Consider the following 13,171-nt stretch of genomic DNA (forward strand, 5'->3'; position numbering starts at 1 on the left):
GCACACGTCAGGTTGAGCGATTGTCCGAGTCACTGATCCTCTTCAGTCCACTGCTATAGAGACATAAATGAGACACACTCACAATGTGCATTACTAAGAAAGTGCTTGAAAGCATCGCTGCAATTCTGATTATTGCTATTAGCATAATAAAGGTCTAAAATAGAATTTGACGTTGCATGTTTACTCTAATAAAAATACTACTATTTTATGCTACTGAATAGTATAAAAATATACTATTCAGTATCGTGCAAAAATATTTACAATAAACGTTTTCTTTACTTTTTTCCCATATGCCACCTTGTCACAATGCATTCTGGTATTGTCTTCTCCAAATGCAATGAAACGAGGAAACTTAGAAGGTTATATTTGCATAACAATGTTGCTTAACTTTTGGCATAGCCTTCATGACCAAAGTGCATCTATGATGCCTTAAAATGGTCCCTACATAGGCAGCTCTCTGGAACAGAACATGTTTAAAGGACTAGATCACCCAAAAATTAAAACTTGCTGAACATGTGCTCATCCTCAGGCCATCCAAAATGTAGTTGAGTTTGTTTCTTCATCAGATTTGAAATGTAGCATTCCATCACTTGCTCACCAATGGATCCTCTGCAATGAATGGGTGCCGTCAGAATGGGAGTCCAAACAGCTGATTAAAAACGTCACAACAATCCACACCACTCCAGTCCATCATTTAACATCTTGAGAAGACAAAAGCTGCGTGTTTGTAAGAAACAAATCCATCATTAAGACAATATTAACTATAAACCCTTGCGTCCAGCTAAAATATTAGTCCATAATCCATAATAACACTTACTCCAGTGAAAATGTCCATCTCCTGCTATCCTCTCACATCAAAATGCTCCTACATATTCGTTTAGAACTGTTCTGAACTTGTTTTGGCTTGTAAAGAGTGCTTGATATGTGCAGAATTCTGTCCTGGTTCAGACCAGACCACATTTTCACTTCAGGAAGCATCATTATGGATTATGCTTTTTGGCGTAAACAACAGCTTGAAGTTAAATATGTCTTAAAGACGGATTTGTTTTCTTACAAACTAATCTTTTCACTTCACAAGATGTTAATTGAAGGACTGGAGCGGTGTGGATTATTGTGATCTTTTTAATCAGCTGTTTGGACTCTCATCCTGACGGCACCCATTCACAGCAGAGGAGTCATTGCTGAGCAAGTCATGTAATGCTAGTTTTCTCCAAATCTGATGAAGAAACAAACTCATCTACTTGTATGGCCTGTGAGAGAGTAAATTCTCAGCAACCTTTCAATTTAGGGTGAAATTATAACGATGCTATGCCATCAGATTAGTTTCGTATTCATTTTCAGTATCTGTACAGGGTAGATAATGAAATCCCATCATAATTTGTAACCAACCCTAACGGGATCCAATTAACATCCTCTGAGAATCTGCCAAGAGTCAAATCAGATCCTGCTGGATAAACAGGACTGGTGCAAGATTATGAGAAACACTCCATTAGTAATCCATCAATCCTTTGGGACTTTTTGACTGTTAATTAATTAACCAGAGAACATGATGATTAAACATTGAGCTGAAAGTTGTTTCTTCTATAAATTGTTTTAAGCTTTTTTATCCTCAGTAGACGAGTGTGTGTTGATTCTGTCTGACAGGTGGTGTGTTTCTCGGCGCTCTATAACCAGCCCAGAAAAATCATCCTTTATTCAGTGCGAGAAAGAAAAGATTCAGCAGAAGACAAGTGACCCAATTACCACGTAATGGACTCTGGGTGGTCTTTTAGGTGACATATGGAAGTCATTCTCGCAGACGGAGGGATAACACTTCAAAGAAATCACCAGACATCCACCTGAATCACAGACACAGAACTCATAACTGATAGAATGACACTCATTTCACTCATATTTGATATCATTAGAATATAATGAATCATGGCTATATATTATAATGAATCCGATCCAGCGGTTTTCCCCATTTTAAAGTGAAAATCAGATGGTATAGCATGATTGAAATATTCATATATAATGCTTCTGTATATATGCCACAAATTATTGTAATGCAATGAGACCCAAAAACATTGTAATGCAATGAGACTGCAATAAATACCATGCTACTGAATGATTACAGGTATTAGTATAGTACTCATACATATACTATGCAGATGGTAATACTGTAGTAAATGCCAAAAATGTGGCATAATTATAGAATCAAGCATGGTAATACCATGATAGGGTGGAATATTTTATAGTACTGAATGATAACCAATTATAGAATGAAGTATTTCAAGATACTGTTAAGAATATCATGGTATTACCATGGTAAATGCCAAAATAACGCGGTAATGCCATCATACTCTTCTGCCACCCTATGATTTAAGACTTGACTTTGTGAGAATAATCAGAGATGTTTCAAACGGTTTAGCCTCACTAAACCCTGAGGATACTTGACGAGTCACTATCTCTTCAGTCGAGTGGTGGGTAATCGCTTATGTTGATTCCAGAGCTCAGCTGAGCCTGATTTATGATGGACCTGCAGCAATAAATCTCCACGGATCCGTTCGTTTTTCCTGAGTGACATCCAGGACATCAGCGACAGCACGACTGAGCCCAAAGACGTTTACTGTCTGCTGTGGGACGGGGAGATAATTAGCTCCAGTCAGCTGCCTTTGTAGGGAGTATTTTAAGGGAGGAGTCATAGGTGGAGTCTCGACACAAAGGCTGAAAAATGATGAAGCTGCCTTCTAGGATACCTTCTTTTGGACACATCAGTTAGTACTTAAATTATTAAATTATCACAGAATAGTATATTTTACATATAGCTACAATACATAAAACCATTATACAATATTTCATTTAATACTGAACATATATATATATATATATATATATAAACACATAAATACATTCACCATTATTTCATTCAATATTTATTGAATATTAATTAAAAAAAGCAGTAAAAGAAAATCTAAATAAATATGGAAAATTTCACCCAATATTTCTATGGTGTGTAATCATGTTTTAATTTCGCTAGCTTTAACATGCTCAACAAGTGCTAAACTTTACCAAGCTCCGCCTCCTTTTGTTACTGTTGCTAAGTAAGTCAGGCATTTTTTACATAATAAACATACATGAGTTCACCTGCGGTTATTGGATGACCTTTGGATCTGCTGCTTCTGCTGACAGTCATACAAGCAGCTCAGCAACCATGAACAGTGTTAAATAAGTTATAGATGTCCTGCTCTGGTCGAAGGACCTCTAAAACATCATCTGAGAGCTGACAGGACTTTTGAAAAGAAGCATGATGAATAATGAATGGACAATATGGCTAACTCAAGTTATTAAACACAAAGTTTCAGATTACCTGTTTCCTCCACATGTGACCTGAGGTTGATATCATCATGGTTTGAGGTGTTTGATCACATCCCTAACTAGAAACTCCAGCCCTCAAAAAGACGCAGAAGTGAACAAATGTTAAACTTGTTTAGCAGAAATAATCTGCAATATCAACTTTTATAAACGAGTTTGAGTCTGTGTTGCCGTGAAAGCGGCTTCATTTGAGTCGAGCGTCATTATCACCATCATCAGTGCAAATTAAGTGTAGAGCAACACATCAGTGGGAAATTTGAATAAAACATGCAGCCTGATTAGACGCCTTAAAACCTGTGACGTGCAGGGTAATCAGGCCTCGGTCACCACCATATAAACATAATGCTGCTTCATATCCTTCCGATCCGCGTGTTATCATCCGCCATGCCAAGGTCATGATAATGTGTGCATTTAATTGCTGATACACTTGATTATGTGCGAAATATTGAGGGGGTAAATTGGAGTGCGCTGCTTTGCATTTTAAAAGGTTCCTCCTGCTGTTCATGAGCCCATTAAAGTTTGTCATATTGATTCGAGCGGGTTTATAGTTTAGTGCAGAAACATTTTCTCTCTCCCCTGAGAACTGAAAGATGAATCCATTGCAAACAAATTACTTTCTTTCAGTGATCCTTAGAAATTATACTTTTTAAAGGAATATATTAAGCTCAATACAAGTTAAACTTCAATATGGGCTTACATAATTTCCAGTTTGTAAAAAAAATAAAGGCAATCATAAAATTAATATATAAATTCATAAATTATATATGATTATCTATAATGTTGATATATAAAATTATACAATAGAAAAACCTGTTGTAAATATATATATATATATATATATATATATACACACACATACACACACATTGAATATATAACTTCATAAAGTATATATCATTACAATATATGTGTAATGTTGATATGTCAAATAAAAATAATTACATAAATTACATAATTATAAATTAATATTTAAAAAAATCACAAATTATATATGATTATTAATGTACATAATGTTAATTAAAAAATAAAAAATCTCTCAGTTTGTAAACAAATAAAAGCATCATATACAGAAATCATTTACACTGCATGGGGATAAACAATTAGACCAGTTTATATCCAGCACATATTGATGAAAATGTAAAATATGGTTTAAAAATATAAGCACAAAACTTCAACATTATTAATCTGATACTAGAGTGATCAAATCACATTCTGACCTGAACTCGTTTCATGATAAACCAGCTAATCCAGTAACTTTTACATGCAAAATCCACCACAAAACCAGATGTTCATACACCTAGAAAAGAAGAGCGTGGATAAATGACCATTTAGATACTTTACAGCTCAAATAACACACATTTGTGCAGGTGCTTTAACACAAACACAACCCCTTCATAGACTTCCACTGAAAATGCATTAATGTAAAGTATTTTTCCAGTTTTTTGAGATGAGTGAAATTATTTTGTGTGGTGATTGACAGCTTGTCACCAATGCAGTGCACAGAGTTGAAGTTGATTTGAATGTGGTACCTTCCATTTCGTGTTTCTGAGCACCTTAAAGCAGCATTCAAAATCTGTCAACAAATATGATTTCATATTTACCTGGACGATTGCACACTGACACCTGACACAGCTGGGTGAATGTAAACAGTCCGTCATCTTATGATGCCATTCCACATTCATTCATCTGAATCATACTGAACTGAGTGCACTGATTCTGTGCTTCCTTTTCCATATTGTACGCCTGTAAAACACGCACCAGTACAAATATATATATATATGCCTATGGGAATTACAAGAGTGTAGAATTTAGTTGGAACGCTCAATATCTGGACTGCTAAAATTGTCCCTACTAGCAATAATTATGATCAAACAATTAAATATATGTATATGTAAACACTGTTGTTGTAATTTCGGTTGCATCTGGATTAGGTCATACCTTTGATATTACCTGAGAAGTTAAAGTAAATATGGTGGAAAACCCACGCAATTTCAGGACGTAACTTACATTTAATACATGTAGAGTAGCTGAAGTGTTTAAAACATATGAGCACATTTCAGTTAAATGATAATGTTTACCCTCTTTAACTTTGGATGGAGTGTTTCTCTAGTTAGCAGTAAACCCTCACCTGAATATGTTCGTATTTGTGGATGTCATAGCTATCTTTGGAATGGAAATATAGATAATTTATTTTTTGCCTATAGCATTCTTTTTTGCTTATTTCAAGTAATCTCAAAAAAATTGCGAGCTAAGCTAACAATATCGTATAAACATGGTTTAAGAATAGACAAAACGATGAATTGATCGAGTCATTTACGCTAGAACTGCTTCAGATTCAGATTCAGACTCGTGACTTCAATCATTCATTTCAAGCGATTCACTAGCAAAAAGCAGTTCAAAAAAGTCATTCGTTTTCAAATTTTGATACTGCTTGAAATGCTTTTAAAAAGCACATAGTGGTTAGGATTGGATATTTGGAGCGGGTTCGCCAATCATTAGATTCAGACCAGTACTTCGGAGAGCAGATTGAGAATCATTAAATGATTGAAATTCAGAGCAGATTCGTGAATCATTTGATTCGGTGCGCATATCGCAAATCAGTGTTTTTTGACCCATTGATTACCATTTGTATAACCACATTTTTACTATGAACACCATGCTAAAACTATGGTTAGCGTAGCGAATCATTTGATTTAGTTCGGAACTTCGGAGCATGTATCGCGAATCATTCTTTCTTTATTTCTTTCATACTAAACAGTCCGAAACATCAAACCAAGGCAGTACAGTAAGTAAGAAAGAAAATATACACATAAATATCCCTTAAAAATAAACCATGGTTTTATTACAATCAATGTGTAACATGTTTTGCTTTTTTGGTATATTGATTACCATTTGTATAAATCAGTTTTACAACTAAAAATACCATGGTAAAACTCTGGTTAGTGTAGCAAAACCATGGTTAATTCCTGTGGTTCGGTGCTTTTTTTTTTTTTTATAAACCATGGTTTAATTGACGTTATACCATTTTTTTTATTAAACATGATTAATTTTCAGAAGGGATGCAAGTTAACAAAAAATGAAATAAATTTACACCTTTAGAGGAAACAAAAGATGTGAAATTTAACTAGCAGGAAACACAAATTAAGTATATTCTCTTTTGAGCAGTCAAACAATCCAAAGAAACAATCTACAAAACAGAAAGAAAGATCACTTACAAAGTCAGATTAGATGAACATTAACACCTAACATCTCACCAACATTTCTCTATGTGGGTACATTGCCAAACAAGTGAATGAATCTTCCTCAGAAGGGTGACAGAAACAGCATTCACTTCAATATCTGACTTGTAACTGCATATACTAGGCTTTTTGTGAAATTTGGAGTAACTCCTGTTGCTTGACCTCTTCATATTTAAAGAGATCTGCTACTATGTCCCTACCAATGTCAAAATCAAATCTATGCCCTTGGGGAATTATTTGAATAATAAACAGTAAAACAATGTGTAAATATGTAGCTGTAACTATGGAGACAATAATTACTGGTGTGAGTTTGATTGAAAATATGTGATGTTGGGTCTCAGCAGTTTTGATTTAAAACGCCTCTGTATTTACACGTACACTTTTCCTGGGATTTTGAGTGTAAATTGAAATGAACTGACTTGGAGCAGAAAGTTTTCCTTCTGTAGCAAATTTAAAGCGTCAAAGTAACATCACACATTTGATTACAGATGCAATTAGTTATTAGTTATAACTCGTACAAATAGCAAAACACCATGGATTACCTGCAAAAGCCAGTCTCTTGCTCAAAATACTTAGCTCATCTCTCAAAAATAAATATCTGTGTCAAAGAACATGACGGTGCCATCAGAATGACAAGTCCTTGTGTCATTGTGTACGGATAAGAGTCAAATAGCTTAGTCATGCTGTCAATATAACAGTGTACTCTGGAGGGATGTTCTGATGTAAACTATGGCTACAGTTTGGATGACAGTCACTGTACTGAAATGCAGAAGGCTGCACTTCTTATGTATGCCATATTTCCTTTCAAAAGTACAAATTTACACATTACTGTATGTGGGATATTGATTGAAAGAGACTGTTTCAAAATGTTTGAATTATTGAGGATATGGTCGATCTCCCAATTTTTAGCTGCACCCTTCAGCCATTGTAAGGCCATGATTGACAACATTATTTCATCTGATATGCACCTCTGTCCTTGGCCTCTTCCTCTGTTTTGCCTCTGTACACTTCCATGCATCCTTACTCCTCTTCTTCCTCTCGGCTGTTGACCCTGATCGTTTTCTGGATGTTCATCCAGTTTGTAGATTTTGTGTTGTCCTGTCTATATACTGTATGCTTTCCAATTGAAGGATCATGAAATGCACCTTTGAGCTATTTCAGAGAATTGGTTCATAATTGGTTGATCTATATTCTCTTCGTTAGTGAGAGTCAAGATTCACTTGCACAATTCATGGCAAATTTACAAAAAGTCTAATAGAGATGTGTAGAAAATATGCTTGACAGTTTATGACAACTAGATCAATCATTTTGCATTTAATGACTTATACGATTAACTAATGACTAGATGTTTTGATGGGTAAGACAATAGCACAGAGAACTATATAATACATTTTGAGCAACATGACATAAGCAATTGATAATGTAGGAAACCGCAGAGAATTGTACATAATCATTTGCATGGATGTACCAAAACATTTGCAACTTGTTCGAAGAAATGAGAAACTGCTTTTTTGATGTGCACAAGTGACACAATGATGTGAAGATTGAACAGGTAGTTTTGAGAATTTCAATTCTGATCTGAGAAATGTACCAAAGCGACTGAGAAAAACTGTTACAGTGGATCCATTTCTTAGGAATTTTGATTTAATCTGCTTCTACAATTTTAAATTGCAATTCTATTGGATGGATGGATGGATGGATGGATGGAGAAGAATAGACAGAGATAAATTGATAGACAGACAGATGATAGACAGACAGACGGATAGACAGATAGAAAGACATAGATAGAAAGACAGATAAATGGATAGACAGAGATAAATGGATAGACGGACAGACAGGAGGATAGACAGATGGACAGACAGAAAGACAGACAGATAGGTAGATGGATAATCAGAGAGAAAGACAGACCGATAGATGGACAAACAGTCAGACAGATAGACAGAGGCAGCGTTTACACTTGGCATTAACATGCGATCACCATGATCCGATCAAGCAGATCGGATCGTCAGTCAATCAGAACACGGCTCATTTACACTTGGCAACATCAGCAGACTTCTCTATCTGGATAACCGATCGGATCTGTCGTTCCCGCACAATATTTAAATAAGTCTGCAGATAATGGCCCCGGTGCAAAGTTGACCCAAAGTATTTTTTTATAATGTATTTTTAATGTGTATGTGGACAACATCCGGATACAGGTCACATGTTAATGCCAAGTGTAAACACAGCCAGCCAGCCAGACGGACAGATGGATGAACAGATAGATGGATAGATAGACAGATTGATAAACAGTCAGACGGATAGACAGACAGACTGATAGTCAGACAGAAAGACAGACTGATAGATGGATAAACAGACAGATCGATGGATAAAAGTTCAGACGGACAGACAGACGGATAGATGGATAGTTAGACAGAAAGACAGACTGATTGATGGATATATGGACAGATAGATGAACAAACGGTCAGATGGACAGAAAGACAGACAGACAATCAGACGGACAGAAAGATAAATATGAAGATGAAGATGTTCTGCAGTGACCCAAATTTGTGTGGCTGTCTCTGAGTGTGTGTCGGTCTGTTTCTCATCATGCATTCTGCAGGTGAAGCTGCTCTTCATCAGGCCTCTGGTTCTTGTGTGTTCTTCCCCCGAGTCTGCGTGATTCAGTCAGAGCGTTCAGCCATCTGCTCTGCGGAGAACAGCAGACAGAGCAGAAACACAGAGACCAGCGGAGACACACACACACACACACACACACACACCCACACACACACACACACCCACACGAGGCTTTCAGGAAAGGTGACCCTCAGCTCACAGCTGAAATATGACATTTGAAAATAAAAGATGTGATCAGTATTAGTGTCACAGAGGTAAACAAACAGCTCAGCAGATGTGTGTTTCTCCTCATGCTGTCTGTAGTAACTAACAAGACAAAACTCAGACTGTGTTAGTGCATTTGCTGATGAATTATTAATAATCTTTTGTGCAGAGAAGGATATTAATAATCAATAATATAAGAACTGCAGTTAACACTCATGTGCTGAGAGTATATCAGATGAATATTACTCACTGTAACGCAGTAAACCACCTGCTTCCTTCTGGCTATGGAATAAATCAATCAATAAGACCTGTGGAGAACTGAAAAGTTGCAATTGAATGATGCCACAAAGTCTCCACAAACAGACGGCTGGTGTAACATCAACAAACACATCTTCACAGATGTGAGGTGTAAATAAAATTCATTCTTGTGTTTGTTCTCAACGACTTTGGCTGGCAGTTACCTATTTTTGTTGTTGCTGTTTGCTACAGAAGCAGCTGAAATTACTCAAATGTCACTCCTGAGTGAAACCCACAGCAAAAAACTTCTCTTCATGATGTCTGCAAAATCCTCTGTGACTTTATAATGAGTGAATCTTACAAAACCAACCTTGAAAATTTCCAGAATGTATTTCACCACCAAATCAAGAGAAAAACATGATCATATTTTGTCTACTAGAAAATGCCTGTTTTTTTATCCTTTGTAGATTCTTCTTCATGCTAATTTTTCTTTTGATTTTGGGGTGAAATCAGTAGAAATCTTGTGAGATTCTCATGCTGATGTTGACTTTGAGATTTAAGACGCTCGTGGCTGTGATTTATTTTTCAGTCATATCACAACAGTCACTTAGTCATAATCAGTGTTTTTCTCCATTAGTGTCAGTCAGCCTCACAGCTTGTTATTATATGTCATTTCTTTCAAATCACATCAAAGGCATAAGCATTTCAGAAAAGAAAACTCCAGCTGTGTCCAGAGAGAGTCAGAAAGCGTGTGGGAACGTTTCAGTGTTTTGTTTTTCACACGCGGCTGACAGAGACGCTTTGTTCACGTATGATCCTATGGATTGTGTGCTGCTGTGGTATTTGACAACATGATTTAGCGTCACTCACTCGACCAAAACAACACACAAAAACATTCTTGAAGAAAAAATTCACCCAAAAACGAACATTTGATGAAATTTTACTCACCCGAGGGCCATCCAAAATGTAGATGAGTTTGTTTCTTCATTAGATTTGGAGAAATGTATCTTTCCATCACTTGCTCACCAATGGATCCTCTGCAGTGAATGGGTGCCGTCAGAATGAGAGTCCAAACATCTGATTAAAACATCACAATAATCCACAAGTAATCCACACCACTCCAGTCCATCAGTTAACATCTTAAGAAGACAATATCTGCATGTTTGTACAAATTCAAATACAAAACAAATTCATCATTAAGATGTTTTGAACTTCAAACTTTGCTTCCGGCTAAAATACAAGTCCATAATCCATAATAACACTTCCTGTCTCTCACATCAAGCCACATATTTGTTTAGAGATGTTTTAGACTGTTTTGGCTTGTAAGCGGTGCTTGATCTGTGCAGATTTCTCTTCTGATTCAGATCAGACCACTTTTTCCACATGAGGAAGCGTTGTTTTGGATTACGGACTCATATTTGAGTTAGAAAAAAAATCTTGATGGATTTGCTTTTTCCAAACATGCAGCTTTTGTCTTCACAAGACATTAACTGATGGACTGGAGTGGTGTGGATTATTGTGTTTTTATTAGCTGTTTGGACTCTCATTCTGACGGCACCCATTCACTGCAGAGGATCCATTGGTGAGCAAGTGATGGAATGATAAACATTTCTCCAAATCTGATGAAGACACAAACTCATCTACATCTTGGATGAAATTTCAGCAAAGTAAATTTTTGGATGAACTATCACTTTAAATATCTATGAAATCAAAATGCACTTTTCTAATGCTGTTCTGTCCTAATTTTTTATGTTTTAGTTGTAAAATGGAATGGAAATGTGTAAATAAATTGTAACAATTTTCATGTTATTAAGAGACAAAAAAGACCAGAGACACAAATTGTCCACAATAAACAACTGTCATAAGATGTATTTTTTTGTTCCAAGTGGCAAATCACTGAGAAAAGCACGGGCAAAGGGTGATAAATAAGGAGCGTACAGCCTTTCCCGCAAAATCTGAAGTCTTTTGCACGAACGCATGTATTCACAACAACATCGCACTTGCTGACTCACACATTTATTTAGATTTAGTTATACAATGATCGCTTCTTTAACTCCGTTAAACGTAATACTGAGCACTGAATCGTTCAAAGGCAAAAGGAGAAGGTGACGTTACAAAGTTTCATTTCAAAAGAATATTTACAACCAATGAATGTCATTATACACACCTTAGAAACCGTACTATTGTGCCAAGTTTTATGTACAAAAAGGGCAAAAATGGAGGGATGCGTCGCTCCTCTTCAGCAGCCCCAGTCTCTCAGTCGGTTTCCCATAATGCACCGTGAATGTTAATGTCCCTAGACTCGACATGGCATTTCAGTCCGTCGGTTTAACTGGATTAGTCCGATACGAGGTGAGAGAGCGTCATATGAAATACTCTTTTTGGTTATCACTGATAATGCTCTGTAAGTTCGGATCCGTGTGAAAGGGCGTTTCGGGACTGTTGTCTGTTTTTCCCGCTTTGGGCTCTTGGGTCTGAAACGTTTCTTTCCGTCGGTACAGGAATCGTGCCATCACAGCCAACGCGGCCAGACTCACAAATATCACGACGGCAATGACACCTGAAAAATAGCACAGCGACAAGTGAAATGGTGAGGAGACTCTGGACAGCAGATCTAGACGCTGTGAATGAATTACTTTTCTAAATCACTGGATAATGAAACATGCAAAATGGACATGGTTGACTAATTTTTGAAAAAAAAAAAAAAACTTAATATGTATTAGAAAAAAACCTAATATGTATTATATTATAATATTCATAAATTTTATAAAAATATATATAACTTGTAGTGCTGTCAAATGATTAATCGCATCTAAAATAAAAAATTTTGTTTACATAATATATGGCTGTGTACTGTGTATATTTATTATGTATATATAAATACAAACACATGCATGTATATATTTAAGAAAAATATGTTATGTTTATATATTAAATATATTTATACAGTGCCCTCCATAAGTATTGGATTATATATAAATATATAAATGTATATACATGTAAATATTTTCAAAATATATACGGCATGTTTGTGTGTTTATATATACATAATAAATAAACACAGGACACATACATATATGTAAACAGAAACTTTTATTTTGGATGCGATTAATCGTTTGACAGCACTAATAACTTGTAAATGAAAACACAAGGAATTGATATCTGTAGTTATGATTATAATTCAACATCGGATGTAAGCACTGTTAAAAAAATGAAAAAAATAGGAGTTATTAAAATAAATAAAATTGAGAATAAATAGAAATTAATATATTGTATTTCTATTATTTATTAATTATTGTATTAATATTAATACAAATATATACATGTAAATAAAAATATATAACACATTTAAAGAATATGCATTAATTAAATTAATAAACAAATAATAATTTGTAATAAAAACAGAAGGAATTCCATATTTATAGTTCTTGAGGATAATTCAACATTTGATGTAAGCACATTTGATGGAAATTAATGTAAATAAAATATATAAAATATATTTATATAAATATTTAGAT

The 13,171-nt window shown here is 35.3% G+C and overlaps 1 protein-coding gene across 1 annotated transcript in view; it reads right to left on the reverse strand.

The window, feature by feature from the left end:
- Window positions 1-11,498: 11,498 nt before the first annotated feature.
- The window catches only part of LOC306865753 (contactin-associated protein-like 4), a gene marked incomplete at its 5' end in the record, with an annotated part of 151,290 nt that continues 149,617 nt past the window's right edge, over window positions 11,499-13,171 (reverse strand). Inside the window, one exon of the mRNA XM_079410522.1 lies at window positions 11,499-12,213. Coding sequence (XP_079266648.1) covers window positions 12,017-12,213 — 197 coding nt within the window. The 3' untranslated portion in view covers window positions 11,499-12,016. The remainder of the gene's footprint in view (window positions 12,214-13,171) is intronic.

Source organism: Barbus barbus (genome assembly GCF_936440315.1).
Source record: "Barbus barbus genome assembly, chromosome: 47".
NCBI classification, from domain to species: Eukaryota; Metazoa; Chordata; class Actinopteri; order Cypriniformes; family Cyprinidae; genus Barbus; species Barbus barbus.